Source organism: Oncorhynchus clarkii, chromosome 10, assembly GCF_045791955.1.
Source record: "Oncorhynchus clarkii lewisi isolate Uvic-CL-2024 chromosome 10, UVic_Ocla_1.0, whole genome shotgun sequence".
Taxonomy (NCBI): Eukaryota; Metazoa; Chordata; class Actinopteri; order Salmoniformes; family Salmonidae; genus Oncorhynchus; species Oncorhynchus clarkii.
In genome coordinates this window covers 35,033,616-35,052,877 of record NC_092156.1, presented here as the reverse complement: position 1 = coordinate 35,052,877, position 19,262 = coordinate 35,033,616, and the positions used below count along the sequence as shown (strand labels likewise).

The 19,262-nt window shown below is 44.4% G+C and overlaps 2 protein-coding genes across 7 annotated transcripts in view; both read left to right on the top strand.

Annotated features, from left to right (window-relative positions):
- LOC139418343 (transcription initiation factor TFIID subunit 1-like) overlaps positions 1-6,314 on the top strand; it is a 60,676-nt gene extending 54,362 nt beyond the window's left edge. For 4 of the 6 annotated variants that reach the window (XM_071167722.1, XM_071167723.1, XM_071167721.1 and 1 more), the window contains exons 30-39: positions 988-1,165; positions 1,270-1,337; positions 1,518-1,640; positions 2,047-2,139; positions 2,983-3,135; positions 3,256-3,372; positions 4,301-4,396; positions 4,532-4,748; positions 4,939-5,113; positions 5,245-6,314. In XM_071167722.1, the coding sequence (XP_071023823.1) occupies positions 988-1,165; positions 1,270-1,337; positions 1,518-1,640; positions 2,047-2,139; positions 2,983-3,135; positions 3,256-3,372; positions 4,301-4,396; positions 4,532-4,748; positions 4,939-5,113; positions 5,245-5,467 (1,443 nt within the window). In that variant the 3' untranslated portion in view covers positions 5,468-6,314. Of the gene's footprint in view, positions 1-987; positions 1,166-1,269; positions 1,338-1,517; positions 1,641-2,046; positions 2,140-2,982; positions 3,136-3,255; positions 3,373-3,888; positions 4,003-4,300; positions 4,397-4,531; positions 4,749-4,938; positions 5,114-5,244 lie in introns of all 6 variants that reach the window. The other 2 variants (XM_071167719.1, XM_071167724.1) reach the window with 1 other exon arrangement.
- Positions 6,315-6,409: 95 nt separating this feature from the next.
- LOC139418346 (uncharacterized) lies at positions 6,410-19,227 on the top strand. Its single transcript, XM_071167731.1, has 8 exons — positions 6,410-6,605; positions 6,886-6,991; positions 7,120-7,296; positions 7,530-7,620; positions 9,072-9,148; positions 9,271-9,342; positions 17,770-17,923; positions 18,117-19,227. The coding sequence occupies exons 1-8, from the start codon at positions 6,533-6,535 to the stop codon at positions 18,228-18,230; spliced, it is 864 nt and encodes a 287-aa protein (XP_071023832.1). The 5' UTR covers positions 6,410-6,532; the 3' UTR covers positions 18,231-19,227.
- The last annotated feature ends 35 nt before the right edge of the window (positions 19,228-19,262 follow it).

The window sequence follows — 19,262 nt, the reverse complement described above, 5'->3', positions numbered from 1 at the left end:
CAAAGTTAAATCTAGAATTGGCTTCCTATTTCGCAACAAAGCATCCTTCACTCATGCTGCCAAACATACCCTTGTAAAACTGACCATCCTACCAATCCTCGACTTCGGCGATGTCATTTACAAAATAGCCTCCAATACCCTACTCAACAAATTGGATGCAGTCTATCACAGTGCAATCCGTTTTGTCACCAAAGCCCCATATCCTACCCACCATTGCGACCTGTACGCTCTCGTTGGCTGGCCCTCGCTTCATACTCGTCGCCAAACCCACTGGCTCCATGTCATCTACAAGACCCTGCTAGGTAAAGTCCCCCTTATCTCAGCTCGCTGGTCACCATAGCATCACCCACCTGTAGCACGCGCTCCAGCAGGTATATCTCTCTGGTCTCCCCCAAAACCAATTCTTCCTTTGGCCGCCTCTCCTTCCAGTTCTCTGCTGCCAATGACTGGAACAAACTACAAAAATCTCTGAAACTGGAAACACTTATCTCCCTCACTAGCTTTAAGCACCAACTGTCAGAGCAGCTCACAGATTCCTGCACCTGTACATAGCCCACCTATAATTTAGCCCAAACAACTACCTCTTTCCCTACTGTATTTATTTAATGTTTTTATTTATTTTTGCTCCTTTGCACCCCATTATTTTTATTTCTACTTTGCACATTCTTCCACTGCAAATCTACCATTCCAGTGTTTTACTTGCTATATTGTATTTACTTTGCCACCATGGCCTTTTTTTGCCTTTACCTCCCTTATCTCTCCTCATTTGCTCACATCGTATATAGACTTGTTTATACTGTATTATTGACTGTATGTTTGTTTTACTCCATGTGTAACTCTGTGTCGTTGTATGTGTCGAACTGCTTTGCTTTATCTTGACCAGGTCGCAATTGTAAATGAGAACTTGTTCTCAACTTGCCTACCTGGTTAAATAAAGGTAAAATAAATAAATAAACACACAATTGTGTTGTCTTTACCTCGTCACAGACATACCCCTTCCACACGCCGGTCAATGCCAAGGTGGTGAAGGACTACTATAGGGTCATCCCTCGTCCCATGGATCTGCAGACGCTACGAGAGAATGTGCGCAAGCGTGTGTACCCCTCCCGGGAGGAGTTCAGAGAGAACGTGGAGCTCATCATCAAGAACAGTGCCACATACAATGGTACAACTTAAAACCACTTGAAGACTTAGAGAATGACTGTAATATTGGACTCAGTGCGACTGTTATGTAACTTATTGTGACTGTAATTGTTTTTGTGTATTCAGGTGCCAAACATCCAATAACCCAGGTGGCGCAGACCATGCTGGACCTTTGTGATGTGAAACTGAAAGAGGTACGTGTGAACGCGGAGGAATTCCTGGATTGGTGCCATTTTGGACACCGCCCAAAGTCTGCTGCCCTGTTTGCAGAAGGACGAGGCAAATGTTCAGCAACTCTTGGAAGAGAATGGAGGTGGCCTTCAATAGTAGTACTTGTTTATTATTAAAGGGGTAAATTCCTTTGTCTTGTGCAGAAGGAAGACAGGCTGGTGAGACTGGAGAAAGCTATCAACCCCCTGCTGGACGATGACGACCAGGTAGCCTTCTCCTTCATCCTGGACAACATCGTCACTCAGAAGATGATGGCCGTGCCTGATGTGAGTGGAGCCACTCGTCGTCAGGGTTTCTACTTTCTTTCGGACGCTTCAGATGTTACAGAGAGAATATCTGCTATTATTATTTTCTCTGTGTCCAAGTCATTTTAGTGAGCCTAGCAGTTAGAGCGTTGGGCCAGAAACCAAAAGGTCGCTGGTTTGAATACCCGAGCCAACAAGTGCACAAATATGTAGATGTGCCCTTGAGCAAGGCACTTAACGCTAATTTGCTTTAGGGGTGCCGTACTTCTATGGCTGACCCTGTAAAAACACATTTCACTGCACCTATGTGCAATAAAATATATATTTTTAATGTATTAAAATATTGACAATTGTGGCAAAACTTCAATCAAGCACTCAGTTGGATGATGTTATAACTGTCCTTTCTCTGTCTCTATCCCCTCTTCAGTCTTGGCCGTTCCACCATCCAGTCAACAAGAAGTTTGTTCCAGACTACTACAAAGTGATAGTCCAACCCATGGACCTGGAGAATGTCCGCAAGGTGAGTTAGTTAGGGGAAGTGGACTTCAGTGTCAGCTTTGAGGAAAACCACAACAAAGACACCTTTTGGATCCTTCCATGCCAAGATGGATCAAACCTATATGTCGTAGATGATTATACCCTGAGTGTACAAAACATTAAGAACACCTGCTCTGTCCATGACACTCACCAGGTGAATCCAGATGAAAGCTATGATCCCTTAGTGATGTCACTTGTTAAATCCACATCAATCAGTGTAGATGAAGGGGAGGAGACAGGTTAAACAATTATTTTTAAGCCTTGAGACAATTGAGACAGGATTGTGTGTGTGTTCCATTCAGAGGGTGAATGGGCAAGACAGAAGATTGAAGTGCCTTTGAACGGGGTATGGTAGTAGGTGCCAGGTGCACTGGTTTGTGTCAAGAACTGCAACGCTGCTGGGTTTTTCACGCTCAACAGTTCCCTGTGTGTGTCAAGAATGGTCCACCACCCAAAGGACATCCAGCCAACTTCACAGAACTGTGGAAAGAATCAACATGGGCCAGCATCCCTGTTCTGAAGCTGTTCTGGGGTCAAAGGGGGGGGGTGCAAGTCAATATTAGGAAGGTGTTCTTAATGTTTTGTACACTCAGTATATATATATATATATAATATATATAACAAAAGGACCTCAGGAGACAGAAAAACCATAAACTAACCTTGGAAGTAAACTATGCAAAAGTAGTCCAATGGAAGGCCATATCGACAACGATAAAGTACTTGCAGCTCAGTATACACTTGTATATTACAGAATGTGGTAGATGGTAATATGTGTAATATAATAATTTATGTTATTTAAAAGTCTCTGTGTGCTGTGGTCCAACAGAACATATCCAAACACAAGTACCAGAACCGGGATGTGTTCCTGTTTGACGTCAGCCTGGTCCACACCAACAGTGTCAAGTACAACGGTCCAGACAGTCCTTACACCAAGACGGCCCTGGAGATAGTCAACGTGTGCAAGCAGACCCTGGCAGAGGTGTGTGTATGAAACAGCGAGAGAGGGACATAATGAAACTCTTTATACTTTGTCAAATGACGAATCATGTTTATGATCCTCCAATAAGGATCATTTGACTGTTGCTTGATATCTCCCCAGTATGATGAGCACCTGACCCAGCTGGAGAAGGACATCTCCACAGCTAAAGAGGCAGCTCTGGATGCAGCAGACCTGGATTGCCTGGACCCCATGACTCCTGGAACCTACACATCACAGGTAGCAATGTTCCTGTCCCATAAGTATGGGCCAGGAACCAGACAGATACAACCAATGGGCCCTTACATCCCTATCACCCCCAGTCACCAAATAAAGTACTTCAACTCAACCCTCACATGCTCCAGAGTTGGGGAATGCAACTCCTCTCCAAGGACCTACTTTTTAACCTCCGTCTGCTGTAGTCTCTCTATTACATAGCCTCTTCACATTCTAGTCTTTCTCTGCCTCGTAGTTCCTCTTTAGCACTGTTGTCTGCAATTCAGTAGCTGTTTCTATAGCCTCTGTATATCTTAATTTCCATGCTATCCTTCCTACCCTGTGGGTTATCTTTTCTCCTCCCTCTTTCCTGTGTGTGTGTGTGTGTGTGTGTGTGTGTGTGTGTGTGTGTGTGTGTGTGTGTGTGTGTGTGTGTGTGTGTGTGTGTGTGTGTGTGTGTGTGTGTGTGTGTGTGTGTGTGTGTGTGTGTGTGTGTGTGTGTGTGTGTGTGTGTGTGTGTGTGTGTGTGTGTGTGTGCAGCCTGCCGATGTGTTTGACAGCAGTGCCTCTGTGAGCCTGCACAGAGAGCCCAGACTCTTCTCTGAGGTTAAGGCATCTCTTATGGCTGTTCCAGAGAAGAGGGGGTTAGGGAAGGTACGGAGAGCTCCCCCAGGAGTATAACGGCATCTGACCTCTCCTTTAACCGCCCTCTCGCCTCCCATCCATCCTTTCCTCCCCATAACTAATTTGGTTCATGTGTCTGCCTGTTTTTTCTTGTGTGTTACTTTTGCTCCTAATTGTGACTGCTTGTCGTACTAGTGTTCTGTATGCCCTGACAATTATCAATTTTCAGCCATCATCTCTATTGCTTCACAAGTCATCACTCTGTCTTTCCCCAGAAATATCCCTCCTGTCTCTGTCAGTGTTGCTTAACTTCTCTGTGTGTCTCCAGGGTCGTCATAGAAGACCAGGAGAGGAGGAGTCAGACGTGGACATCGAGGGCTTCGAGGAGGAGGAGTATGACTGCAAGCCCAAGACACCAGCGCCTGTAAGACTCTGATCGTGGAGAAACAATATGGGGTTTAGAGTGGATGGATTTTGAAAGGGAGGGATTATGTATTTGGAGACAGACTGATCTACAAACAAACTAGTCCTTTTGATGATGATGATGACTGTTCCCCAGGCTGAGGATGGTGAGGGAGACCTGGAGGATGAGGATGATGAAGAGGAGATGCTGTTGCCGCCGCCCCGCAGACGACTGCAAGGCCACAATGATGATGATTATGACGAGGATGAAGGCTCCAGTCGGCCAGCCCAGGCCAGCGTGCTGTACCAGGACCTGCTCATGTCAGACGGAGAGGATGACGCCAGCGAAGAGGAGGGAGACAACCCGTTCTCCTGTGAGTCACACTAGGGTGGAGATTGTCATAGGATGGAGTGAGATTATAAATAAAAATTAAATTGACATTAAGAAGTATATCAAGGTTAATTAAAACCTACATCCTATGATTTGGGGATATCTGTAGGACACTACAGACTGTATGTGAGATATGAGTTTCTAATGGTGTATCCGGCCCTGTCCCACCCTAGCGATCCACCTGTCAGAGAGTGGCAGTGACTCAGACAGAGAGGTGGAAGTGCGTCCCCTGCCCCCTCCCAGACCCCACCAAGAGACAGCCCGCATGGGCCTGGAGCAGGACGACAGCATGATGTCATACGGGGAAGATGTGCCGGATGAGACCCACCTGGAGGACAGTAATGTCAGGTACAACATGGAGCCGTCAACCACCATGGCCGACATTATGTACATGGTGGATTTGCATCGTTGGTTGGCTCTTGGGCCCTATTAACCCACATCTTTACCCATCCCTCTCTTTCTCTCCCCCTTCACCATAGTTATGGGAGCTATGAGGAGCCGGAGGGTCAGACCCAGACCCAGACCTCCAGCATGGGCAATGGAGAGGGCTACGGCATGAGTGAGGAAGAGGAGGAAGATAAAGAGGCAGCTCGAAGGAGGGGTCCCAGTGTACTTTCCCAGGTGCAGCTGAGTGAGGATGAGGAGGACAGTGAAGAGTTCCGGTCCATCGGGGGTGACAGTGACATGGACTCAGACAACTAGAGAAGTGTTCCACAACACACACACACACACACACACTTAAAGATGCAAATGTGCTCTACAATCATTATAACAGACAGATCCACATCCATACACATGAATTCAGGCTCACTAAAAGAATACACCTTAAAATTGCAGGCTGAATTACATGCACGTACTGTCATCATAACTTTATCTCATGTCAGTCAATCCCCCAATGATAGTTAAGACTGTTTGCTGTCCGGTCATTACCACACCTATGAAGTCTCTATGATAAACTCCTGTGAGATCAATATTGTACAAAATGTTCAATCAAACTGAAGTGAGCTTGTTTATCTATAATGGCAGGATTAAATTGGAGTTGATGCTTTAAGTCAATGTTTTCTACTGGTTATGCTCTTTTCAGTGTACCGACACATGTATATATTTTTTTTTACAATTGAATAACGTTTTATTTTATGGTTGTGCAGAACTTTGGCCAAAATGAAGATATTTGAATAGTCAGCTTTGACAATTGTTTGTTTTCAGTGCCACGTCTCATCTCAACCTTTTGTCTTGAGACACTGGGTTGAGTGAATCGAAAAATACTGTTATTCCCCATTAACTATTATGATTGCAGCCTGGATTTTCAGGCATTTGAGATGTTTCCAGCACTGTAACTAGGAAACTCAAACTTCCAAGGAGATCCTAAATAAAAACCAGAGATAAGACCATCATCTTTTCATTGTTTGTTTTTGGGGATAAATGTTAGCTGTATCTGATGTAACCACGTTGAAGTTGTCCTTTCGTGTTATGCTGTGTTGCTTATCGAAAGTAAGAGGCACTGTTGAATACCAATCTGCACTAACGCATTAACAATAATATTAAATGTTATTACAGAAGTCTGTTGTGTGTTATATGACCAAGGTGCTTCCTGTTTCCCTGCTTTTTCCTATCCTGCCATACCTTACAGGCTTGCCCTCGCTCATATCTTAGAACAGTGGTCATACAAGCTGAACATGAACTCTGCTCCACCGTAAACTCATTATGATTGTAAGGAGTCACGTAGATAGTGTGTTAAGTATAAAATAGTACAGTACGTGTGTGAAGATGAAGGGCTATAGTTTGCTGTGTTTAATATTTCTGCCCCCTGTCACAGTTATTGGACAAACGACACCAGATCGTGAGTAGCAATTTTTTTCTGTTGAAATCTGTAAAGAAAGCCTGTCTTTTAGTATGAGTAGGATATGTATTACTGTAGCATTGAATCAGATGACACCTCTAAAATGAACATGTAAATATACTGTAGGTTGTCCTGCTGCTTTTTGAGGTTTTGGGGGGGGTAGGTTAGGCCCTCTTTTTGAAGATAGTGCTTTTTATCAAATTGTGTCTTCATTTTCTCATGATGTTGCTGGGCCAAATCACTATCACGTTTCAGTTACATGTTTTCTTTTTACATCCAGCAAGTTGTGTAACAGTAGATGACTTTGAAGTGTGCACAGGAACTGCATATCCATGCAATGTTGAGAAAAGCAAATGCTACTGTAAGGACAAGAAACCTTTCTGTAGGTACGTTTCAACCCTTCCCACACTTGACTCTACAGCTTTATCCTCAATATTTGTTTATTTTTGGAATTCAGATATATTAAATTCTTATATAAATATGACAGTTACCTCTGTTATGCTGTTCTTTTCAGGTGTAACAACTACATAGACAAGTGGTACATAGGGGAGAAGTGTGACTTTGAGTGGACCATATTGAACTTTGCCCTGGTATCATCTCTACCAGGACTGGCCCTGGCTGTTATTGTTGGTGTGATGGTCCAGTGTGTCCATTACTTAAGGAAACCAGCAAAGAAGGATCGGACAACGGGGTGAGAGGGGGAGAGGGTTTGGACAAGATAGAATTCAGAGGCTCAATATTTCCATGTGTTTTGCACAGTGCATGGCACCTAGTATCAGGAAGTTGGCTTGTTAAAAAATAATAAGAAAAGAAAAATAAGATGTTGGGCATTAACTAAATAGATTAATATGTGTCCACAGTCTTGTTTCAGGTTTGATATGACTACTCATCATGTCTTTCTAATTTAATTTTCACTTTTTTCAGTTACACAAACTATGCAATGTCACCGACAACATATTATGAAAATAACCAAGATGACATGTTCTCCAACACAGTGTTTGCCTCAGACATGCCGGTGAGTAGCTTGAGTTCCTTTACTCTCCAAGGTATTAGATCAACCTAAGACCAAATGGTATTTCCAATGGTGATGTCACATCCAGAGATCCTGCTAAGTTAGGGTTTCCTTATCTCCCAGTAGTGATACCGCCAATTCTGTCGAATCAAAAGAATTTGCTAAAAACAATCCGATTTTGACAGAATTATGGCTGAGATGCAAAGAAAATTCAAGGAGAGGGGGTACAAAAATGGTCAAATTAATACTGCCATTGAGAAAATTCAAAACAAGACATTACCTTTTCTTCAAGGTCAGTCTTGCAAAAAGAAGCATTCTAACTACCCGCTATTCAAAGTGCTCTGAACAAATTAAGGGAATCGTTCACAAACATTGGCACATTCTAAGATCCGATGACAGTATCGGTAATGTGTTTTCGGAACTTCCCTTGGTAGTAATTCTCGCTGGGCAGATATCAATATTGGTTAACTCTGATTTACCACCCCATGATATCCCTGCACAACGTGTATTTGCGCCCCTACTGGATGGAAATACAAGTGTAATGGCTGTGCTCAATGCAATGGCACTTATACATGTAGATCCTTCACACCCAAACAGGGAAATTGATCCCAATCAAAGGTGTTATAACGTGCTCCACTAAAAGCAGTTATTTATCTTATAACTTGTCCTTGTGGTAAAAATTATGTGGGTAAAACAAAGCGTGAATTAAAAGTACGAATTTCAGATCGTCGTAGCACTATTAGATGCAAAAACTCGACTTACCCGGTTGCGGCCCACTTTTTGGAAGCAAACCACTCGACTTCGTCTCTGTTATACTGGCATCGAACATGTCACCCTCCCTAGGAAAGGGTTGACCTCAATAATTTGTTGTTAAAATGAGAGGCTGTCTGGATCTTTAATTTAAAGACCCTTGCTCCCTTCGGTCTCAACGTAGACTTTGATCTGAAGCCATTCTTGTGATTTTGCTGTTGTAAATGTTTGTAGGCTTATGCAGCCAAATTGTATCTATGATCGTAGCCTATCCATTTATGTTTTTTGTATGCTATTTTAATATATGAGAATTAACCAATGATATCAGGCCACACCCGGCCATGATTACAGACACCTGTGTGTGTCTTCTCACACTATATAAATGAGTCATCCTGCAATGTTTGTCATTATACCCTGATGAAGACAGCTTGTCTGGCAAAACGTTGGACATTATCATTTTTGCATCTGACTCCTAGGGTGTGCGGCTCTCCTTTATTTTTCAAGATGTCTTCCACACCATCTCTTAAAGAGCAATTTTAATCTACTGTCTCTCCTGGACGTGGTTTGTGTCGTCCAAGTAGTGTAGTGTAAAGATGCCATAAGTGCAGATGCAGAGCAGACACATTCAGTAATAGACATGACTGTCAATGTTGCATAGTAAACATGGCCTTGGGAAACTGTCTCTATTTTTCTTATTTCTTCAGAATCGGCCAAAGCCTCCCAGTGTCCAGCCCACCCAGGAGAGGTTTCCCATATCCAACTTACCCAACCGCCCTTACAGGTTAGCTGTCTGAACACAATTCAACATGCCATTGGTTTTCACTTTCATTATAGGGGCCCTTATTATAGTGTGCAATGTTATAATGTGCTTTCATTGAAATGTTGATCTCTCTACTCTCTTAGCCTTCAACTAAACGGCATGCGGCCCACTTTAGACAGATTGTCTTTGACCAACCCTACAAGCCAGCCATACAAGTAAGAACCTTGATGGTGTTTGCTTTCTGTCTGATACTTTGTTCAATGGCAGTGATGTCATACCCATTCTGTGCGTATAACCATGTTCTGGGTGGTGGACTAAAAATGGAAACAACATTAGAGACGACAACAGGGCAACGCCCCCTCGACAGAGAATGAGTAGTCACCCAGTCATTTGAGGAGCATGAGTCATGATGACACGGACCTTATCAAATCTTATTAGTCACATGCTCCGAATACAACAGGACACCTTAGTGAAATGCTTACTTATACAAGCCCCTAACCAGCAATGCAGTTAAAAAAAAAAAAGTAGGAATAAGAATTGAAAGTAACAAGTAATTAAAGAGCAGCAGTAAAATAACAATAGCGAGTCTGTATACAGGGGGTACCAGTACAGAGTCAATGGGCGGGGGCACCGGTTAGTTGAGGTAATATGTAGGTAGAGTTATTAAAGTGACTATGCATAGATGATAACAAGAGAGTAGGAGGGGGGGGGGGGGGGGGCAATGCAAATAGTCTGGGTGGCCATTTGATTAGATATTCAGGATTCTTATGGCTTGGGGATAGAAGCTGTTCAGAAGCCTCTTGGACCTAGACTTGGCACTCCAGTACCGCTTGCCGTGCGGTAGCAGAAAGAACATTCTATGACTAGGGTGGCTGAAGTCGTTGACAATTTATAGGGCCTTCCTCTAACACCGCCTGGTATAGAGGTCCTGGGTGGCAGGAAGCTTGGCCACAGTGATTTACTGGGCCGTTCGCACTACCCTCTGTAGTGCCTTGCGGTCGGAGGCCGGGCAGTTGCCATACCAGGCAGTGATGTAACAAGTCAGGATGCTCTGGATGGTGCAGCTGCAGAACCTTTTGAGGATCTGAGGACCCATACCAAATCTTTTCAGTCTCCTGAGGGGAATAGGTTTTGTCGTCCCCTCCTCACGACTGTCTTGGTGTGCTTGGACCATGTTAGTTTGTTGGTGATGTGGACACCAAGGAACTTGAAGTTCTCAACCTGCTCCAGTATAGCCCCATCGATGAGAATGCTCGGGCGTGCTCGGGTCCTCTTTTTCCTGTAGTCCACAATCATCTCCTTTGTCTTGATCACGTTGAGGGAGAGGTTGTTGTCCTGGCACCACACGACCAGGTCTCTGACCTCCTCCCTATAGGCTGTCTCGTCGTTGTTGGTGATCAGGCCTACCACTGTTGTGTCATCGGCAAACTTAATGATGGTATTGGAGTGGTGCCTGGCCGTGCAGTCATGAGTGAACAGGGAGTACAGGAGGGGACTGAGCACGCACCCCTGAGGGGCCCCCGTGTTGAGGATCAGTGGGGCGGATGTGTTGTTACCTACCCTTACCACCTGGGGTGGCCCGTCAGGAAGTCCAGGATCCTGTTGCATAGAGAGGTGTTTAGTCCCAGGGTCCTTAGCTTATTGATGGTGAAGCAGTAAGACGTGCTTGTTTTTGTCCCATGAAAATCTTGTATTTTTCGGGGGGGGTTTTGTATACATTTCATTATCTCGATCTCTTTTTTTTCCTTTTTCAAATTAAATATACCTTCCTTCAAACCCGCCTCACCCAATGTGGTACGGATCTGCTATTATTTTTTATTTTTAAGACCTTATAACTGGAACCTCCATCAGCAGCTAGCCAGCTAATTAGCTACTAGCTTTTTAGTAATTGTTAGCCACTGCTAGCGGTCTTTACCTTTTGCTCGGACTCCAGCCACTTTAGCCCGAATAATACCTGCCGGTCTGCACAGCACGATATCAGCCCTGAGCATATCGAACAGATTTCCCCCCCCCCCCCACTACATCACCAGATTCCTGCCGCAAGCTCTGGACCATCACACTGGATCTTCGCTGCTAGCTAGTTACTACCGAGTGGGTAGTAACTAGAAGCATGCACCAGCTAGCCTCGAGCTAGGCCCATTTCCCGGCAAGTAAACAAAGTACACCAACTACAATACCTCTCTTGCCAATTGGCCTGGACCCTTTGTCGACACGGAGCCCCGCCAATCCATCACGACTGGTCTGCTGACGTAATTCGGCCGATGTGCGTCGTGGATGTTGGTGTTGATCCATCTGCTAGCCCCGGCCTGCTAGCTTCCTGAACGCTGTGTCTCCCGCTCTCCTTACGTAGTAATCGACTACCTGAAGCTGCTCCCTGTTTCATCTTTGCTGCGCATTGGACCCTATAATCACTCGGCTACACAGCTGATGCCCGCTGGACTGTTCATTAACACGGTACTTCATTTTGTTTATCTGTCGGCCCCAGCCTTGAACTCAGGGCCTGTGTGTAGCTATCTGACCCTCTCTGCCCATTCATCGCCATTTACCCGTTGTTGTTGTCCTAGCTGTTTACCCGTTGTTGTCTTAGCTCTCCCAATCAACACCTGTGATTGCTTTATCAAGTCAAATTGATTTATATAGCCCTTCGTACATCAGCTGATATCTCAAAGTGCTGTACAGAAACCCAGCCTAAAACCCCAAACAGCAAGCACAAAAACTCCCTAGAAAGGCCAAAACCTAGGAAGAAACCTAGAGAGGAACCAGGCTATGAGGGGTGGCCAGTCCTCTTCTGGCTGTGCCGGGTGGAGATTATAACAGAACATGGCCAAGATGTTCAAATGTTCATAAATGACCAGCATGGTCAAATAATAGGTCTGGGACAGGCAGCACGTCCGGTGAACAGGTCAGGATTCCATAGCCGCTTGCAGAACAGTTGAAACTGGAGTAGCAGCACGGCCAGGTGGACTGGGGACATCATGCCAGGTAGTGCAAGGAGTCATCATGCCAGGTAGTCTTGAGGCATGGTCCTAGGGCTCAGGTCCTCCGAGAGAGAGAAAGAAAGAGAGAATTAGAGAGAGCATACTTAAATTCACACAGGACACCGGATAAGACAGGAGAAGTACTCCAGACATAACAAACTGACCCTAGCCCCCCGACACAAAAACTACTGCAGCATAAATACTGGAAGCTGAGAAAGGAGGGGTCAGGAGACACTGTGGCCCCATCCGATGATTCCCCCGGACAGGGCCAAAGAGGAAGTATATAACCCCACCCACTTTGCCAAAGCACAGCCCCCACACCACTAGAGGGATATCTTCAACCACCAACTTACCATCCTGAGACAAGGCCAAGTATAGCCCACAAAGATCTCCGCCACGGCACAACCCAAGGGGGAGCGCCAACCCAGACAGGAAGATCACATCAGTGACTCAACCCACTCAAGTGACGCATCCCTCCTAGGGACGGCATGAAAGAGCACCAGTAAGCCAGTGACTCAGCCCCTGTAATAGGGTTAGAGGCAGAGAATCCCAGTGGAAAGAGGGGAATGCCTTTCTCTAATGTCAATATGCCTTGTATACTGTTGTTTAGGGCAGCTCTTATTGTTATATTTTACAGCGGAGCCCCTAGTCCTGCTCAACATGCCTCAGATAGCCCCCTTGTCCGACCCCCCCACACAGGCGGAGACCGCACCTAGCTTAACTGGCGCATCCAGAGATGAAACCTCTCTTATCATCACTCAATGCCTAGGTTTACCCCCACTGTACTCGCACCCTACCACACCCTTGTCTGTACGCTATGCCCGGAATCTATTCTACCACGCCCAGAAATCTGCTCCTTTTATTATCTGTTCCCAAAGCACTAGATGGCCAGTACTTATAGCCTTTAGCCGTACCCTCATCCTACTCCTCCTCTGTTCCTCTGGTGATGTAGAGATTAACCCAGTCCCTGTGTGTCCCAGGCGCTCTCATTTGTTGACTTCTGCAACCTTAAAAGCCTTGGGTTCATGCATGTTTACATCAGAAGCCTCCTCCCTAAGTTTGCTTTATTCACTGCTTTAGCACACTTTAGCCAACCCTGATGTCCTAGCCGTGTGTGATTCTTGGCTTAGGAAGGCCACCAAAAATTCGGACATTTCCATCCCCAATTACAACAATTTCCATCAAGACAGAACTGCTAAACGGGGCAAAATTGCAATCTTTTGTAGAGGTAGCCTGCAGAGTTCTGTCATACTATCCAGGTGCCCAAACAGTTTGAGCTTCTACTTTTAAAGATCCATCTCTCCAGTCTTTAGGAATCTCAGACGATACGAAAGAGAGGTTGAACAGGCTAGTAATAGGGGACTAGTAATAACAGACTAGTAATCTCTGTCAAGCGCTCCCTAAAACACTTCTGCGAGCAGCACTTTCTAATCGACCTGGTGTCACGCCCTGGCCATAGAGAGGCTTTTTATTCTCTATTTTGGTTAGGCCAGGGTGTGACAAGGGTGGGTGTTCTATGTTATTTTTTCTATGTTTTCGTATTTCTTTGTTTTTGGCCGGGTATGGTTCTCAATCAGGGACAGCTGTCTGTCGTTGTCTCTGATTGAGAACCATACTTAGGTAGCTCTTGCCCACATGGGTTTTGTGGGTAGTTATTTTCTATTTCCGTGTGAGTGTTTGGACCACACGGTACTGTTTCGGTTTTGTATATTTCACGTTTATTATTTTGTTCCAGTGTTCAGTTGTGTTTTTGAATAAATCAATATGGACACTTACCATGCTGTGTTTTGATCCGATCCTTACTCCTCCTCAGACGAAGAGGAGGAAATCCGTTACACCTGGCCCGGATATCCTGGAAGGATATTGACCTCATCCTGTCCATAGAGGATGACTGGTTGTTCTTTAAAAGTGCTTTCCTCACCATCTTAAATAAGAATTCCCCTTTCAAAAAATGTGGAACTAAGTTCACTCCCTTGACCAGCACAAAAACACCCTGTGGCGTACCGCAGTAGCTTCGAATAGTCCCTGCAACTTTTCAGGGAAGTCAGGAACCAATACATACAGTCAGTTAGGAAAGCAAAGGCTAGCTTTTTCAAACAGAAATATGCATCCTGCAGCACTATTTCCAAAAAGTTTTGGGACACTGTAAAGTCCATGGAGAGTAAGAGTACCTCCTCCCAGCTGCCCACTGCATTGAGACTAGGAAACACTGTCACTACTGATTAATCCATGATAATCGAGAATTTCAGTGTTTCTCTACGGCTGGCCATGCTTTCCACCTGGCTACCCCAACCCCCGGCCAACAGCTCTGCACCCCCCACAGCAACTGGCCCAAGCCCCCTGCCCCGCTTCACCTTCACCCAAATCCAGACAGATGATGTTCTGGAAGAGCAGCAAAATCTGGATCCCTACAAATCAGCTGGGCTAGGCAATCTGGACCCTCTCTTCCTAAAATTATCCGCCACCATTGTTGCAACCCCTATTACTAGTCTGTTCAACCTCTCTTTCGTATCGTCTGAGATTCCTAAAGATTGGAAAGCGGCCGCGGTCATCCCCCTCTTCAAAGGGGGAGACACTCTTGACCCAAACTGTTACAGACCTATATCCATCCTGCCCTGCCTTTCTAAAGTCTTCGAAAGCCAAGTGAAAAAACAGATCACCAACCATTTCGAATCCCACCATACCTTCTCCGCTATGCAATCTGGTTTCCGAGCTGGTCACGGGTGCACCTCAGCCACGCTCAAAGTCCTAAACAATATCATAACCGCCATCAATAAAAGACAGTACTGTGCAGCCGTCTTCATCGACCTGGCCAAGGCTTTCGACTCTGTCAATCACCGTGTTCTTATCGGCAGACTCGGCAGCCTTGGTTTCTCTAATGACTGCCCTGCCTGGTTCACAAACTACTTCTCAGATAGAGTTCAGTGTGTCAAATCGGAGGGTATGTTGTAAGTCTCTATGGGGGTGTGCCACAGGTTAAATTCTCGGGCCGGCTCTTTTCTCTATTTATATCAATGATGTCGCTCTTGCTGCAGGTGATTCTTTCATCTGATGAGCATCACTACTCTGGACGGTTCTGACTTAGAATATGTGGACAACTATAAATACCTAGGTGTCTGGGCTAGACTGTAAACACTCCTTCCAGACTCACATTAATAAGCATCAATCCAAAGTTAAATCTAGAATTGGCTTCCTATTTCGCAACAAAGCCTCCTTCACTCATGCTGCCAAACATACCCTCGTAAAACGAACTGTCCTACTGATCCTTGACTTCGGTGATGTCATTTACAAAATTCCTTCCAACACTCTATTCAGCAAATTGGATGCAGTCTATCACAGTGCCATCCGTTTCGTCACCAAAGCCCCATGTACTACCCACCACTACGACCTGTATGCTCTCGTTGGCTGGTCCTCGCTACGTATTCATCGCCAATCCCTCTGGCTCCAGGTCATCTATAAGTCTTTGCTAGGTAAATCCCTGCCTTATCTCAGCTCACTGGTCACCATAGCAACTCCCACCCGTAGCACGAGCTCCAGCAGGTATATTTCACTGGTCATCCCCAAAGCCAACACCTTTGGCCGCCTTTCCTTCCAGTTCTCTGCTGCCAATGACTGGAACGAATTGCAAAAATCACTGAAGTTAAAGAGTTATATCTCCCTCACTAACTTTAAGCGTCAGCTGTCAGAGCAGCTTACCGATCGCTGCAGCTGTACAAAGCCCATCTGTAAATAGCCCATCCAAGCATCTACCTACCTCATCCCCATATTTGTTTTTGTTTTTCTGCTCTTTTGCACACCAGTATTTCTACTTGCACATCTATCACTCCAGTGTAAATTGCTAAATTGTAATTACTTCGCCTCTATTGGCCTAATTATTACCTTACCACCTTACTTCATTTGCACACACTGTATACACATTTTTCTATTGTGTTATTGACTGTACGTTTGTTTTTCCCATGTGTAACTCTGTGTTGTTTTTGTCGCACTGCTTTGCTTTATCTTGACCAGGTCACAGTTGTAAATGAGAACTTGTTCTCAACTGGCCTACCTGGTTAAGTAAAGGTAAAATAAAAAATGTATGTGCTTTTGAGGCCACTATGGTGTTGAACGCTGAGCTGTAGTCCATGAATAGTATTCTCACATAGGTATTCATTTTGTCCATGTGGGAAAGGGCAGTGTGGAGTGCAATAGAGATTGTGTCATCTGTGGATCTGTTATGGCGGTATGCAAATTGGAGTGGGTTTAGAGTTTCTGAGATAATGGTGTTGTGAACCATGATCAGCCTTTCAAAGCACCTCATGGCTACAGATGTGAGTGCTACGGGTCGATAGTCGTTTAGGCAGGTTACCTTAGTGTTCCTGGGTACAGGGACTATGGTGGTCTGCTTAAAACATGTTGGTATTACAGACTCAAAAAGGGAGAGGTTGAAAATGTTGGTGAAGACACTTGTCAGTTGGTCAGCGCATGCTCGCATTGCACTTCCTGGTAATACGTCTGGCCCTGCAGCCTTGTGAATGTTGAGCTGTTGAAAGGTCTTACATCGACTTGATGTGATCAGTCTTCCGGAACAGCTGGTGCTCTCATGCATGTTTCAGTGTTATTAGCCTCGAAGCGAGCACAGAAGTAGTTTAGCTCGTCTGGTAGGCTCGTGTCACTGGGCAGCTCTCGGCTGTGCTTCCCTTTGTAGTCTGTAATGGTTTGCAAGCCTTGCCACATCCGACAAGCGTCACAGCCGGTGTAGTACGATTCGATCTTAGTCTTGTATTGACGCTTTGCCTGTTTGATGGTTCATCGGAGGGCATAGCAGGATTTCTTATAAGCTTCCGGGTTAGAGTCCCGCTCCTTGAAAGTGGCAGCTCTAGCCTTTAGTGCAGTGTGGATGTTGCCTGTATGGCTTCTGGTTGGGGTATGTATGTACGATGACGTCATCGATGCACTTATTGATGAAGCCAGTGACTGATGTGGTGTACTCCTCAATGCCATCGGAGGAATTCCGGAACATATTCCAGTCTGTGCTAGAAAAACAGGCATGTAGTTTAGCATCTGCTTCATCTGACCATTTTTTTTTATTTATCGAGTCACTGGTGCTTCCTGCTTTAATTTTCGTATGTAAGCATGAATCAGAAGGATACAATGGCGGAATACAGCTCATTCAATGCTGTCTTAGTGCCAGCATCAGTCTGTGGTGGTATGTAGACAGCTACAAAAAATACAGATGAAAACTCTCTAGGTAGATAGTGTGGTCTACAGCTTATCATGAGATACTCTACCACAGGCGAGCAAAACCTTGAGACTTCCTTAGATATCGTGCACCAGCTGTTATTTACAAAAATACATAGTCCGCCACCCCTTGTCTTACCTGACGCCGCTGTTCTATCCTGCCGATACAGCGTATATCCATATCCATCATGGTCATTTCTCTGTTGTCATTGAAGAAAGGGAAAAGTCCACGAGTATGCGACCCAATTTAGATAGATCATCTTTATCCAACCCTGAAAGCCAGCCATACAAGGAAGCCTCTGTCTTTTGATTTGTGTGTTTTCAAGCTGATATAGTTATTTGTTCCATGACAAGTTATGATTGGGTGACCTTTGAACTACATTATTAGAATTGTTTTCATATGGTTTGTCTGCTTCTGAAAGTTGAATAGTTTTCTGGATTCAGCTACGCTACAGGTATGACGCAGCCCTTGGGTAACCCCCATCCCAAGTCTCCATCGCCAAGGAACCCGTATGAAGACAGAGCGCCACCTCCAGACTGTTATGACGACCAGCACATGAGACCAACACAGCCCCCACCAGGACACAAAGGCATGATGGTGAGTGATTGATTCCCACTAGTGAACAGTAGGATGAATTCAACTGATCAACTGGACAAGTAAACTGCAGGGTGAAACTCTGGCTAAAACATTTGGTTTTGATCTTAGCCTAAAGGTCCATATTAGTTAGACCCTAGGTGACCAGGCTGATATAGAAAAGCAGTTTGACATGAGATCTGTTTCTATCATCCAGAGAGAAGGCATGTCTGGGTATCCTGCGCCCAGTTCACCTGCTCCCCTCTATTCGGCACTGGAGTACAACCCCAGTTCCCAGTTTCCCAGAGCCCAGATAGGGAGACACTACTGAGGACAAACAGGGGTGACCATGGCCTGAATTAGAACGCAACCAATTTCACTATCACTATTCAAAAAAGTTCAACTCGTATATAATTTAAAGTGAGTGGAAAATGTAAACATTCAAGGACTTTGTAAACTTGAATTTAACATACTAAAAAATGTATTGTGGCTGGCCACTAAGTTTTATGATTAATCCCCATTGACTGATTATGAAATTGGCTCATATTTTTGCTGTTTTAAGGTTTATTGTTTGACAATTTTGTTACTAATAAAGGTTATTATTCCTAGATTCAATCCGTAGCGTGGATCCACACACGCGATTGAAATGTAAAGGCAATGTTCCGATGTTTCAATTTCCGGTCGCTTTAACTCGGATTTCCACACTACAGATTGAATCTAGGCCTAAGTAACAGGGTTTGGGTCAATTTCATTTGAAATTCAAGTTCAATTCTTGAATTCACTCATGAAGTGGAGAATTTAAGTTGAATTCAATTCAAATTTCAACAATCTTCAAGTTTTGGAATTGGAATTAGACTGTTTGAATTGTAAAACAAAAATGTAGTCTTTGGAATTTCATTTAATTGGAATTCAATATTTGTACATTTCCGAGTTAGATTTGGTTTAAATCATTTCAACGTACATTTCTATATTTACAGTATAGCTACACAAAAAAACATATATGGAAAACCGCTTTGTGTAAACTTAAACGACTAAAACCAAATCAAAAGATAATACCCTATAATCTGAGAATTTGCAATCAGCAAAATAAAAGCTAGATAATCAGGCACCCATAATTTTATGTTTGAGGATAAGAACACGTCAAAATGTGTAGAATTGACTGAAATTAGCTTAAGTGAAAATTCTCAGCTCCTTGGAAAAATGTATAGAATTGCAACCTTTTATTTCAGCGCCATGGCAAAATGTGTAGAATTGCTGGAAATTAGCTTCTCTCTGCTGCCAAGATGATGTTCTATGTATATTTTTTTCACCGCTCATGAAACAAAAAAGTTGTATACAATGGTAAGTCAAGCAACATCAATTA

Coding starts and splice junctions, on each gene's coding strand:
- LOC139418346 (XM_071167731.1), top strand. CDS start 6,533: ATGAAGGGCTATAGTTTGCTGTGTTTAATATTTCTGCCCCCTGTCACA. Junction 6,992..7,119: donor GACAAGAAACCTTTCTGTAG/GTACGTTTCAAC, acceptor TGTTCTTTTCAG/GTGTAACAACTACATAGACA. Junction 17,924..18,116: donor CAGGACACAAAGGCATGATG/GTGAGTGATTGA, acceptor TCTATCATCCAG/AGAGAAGGCATGTCTGGGTA.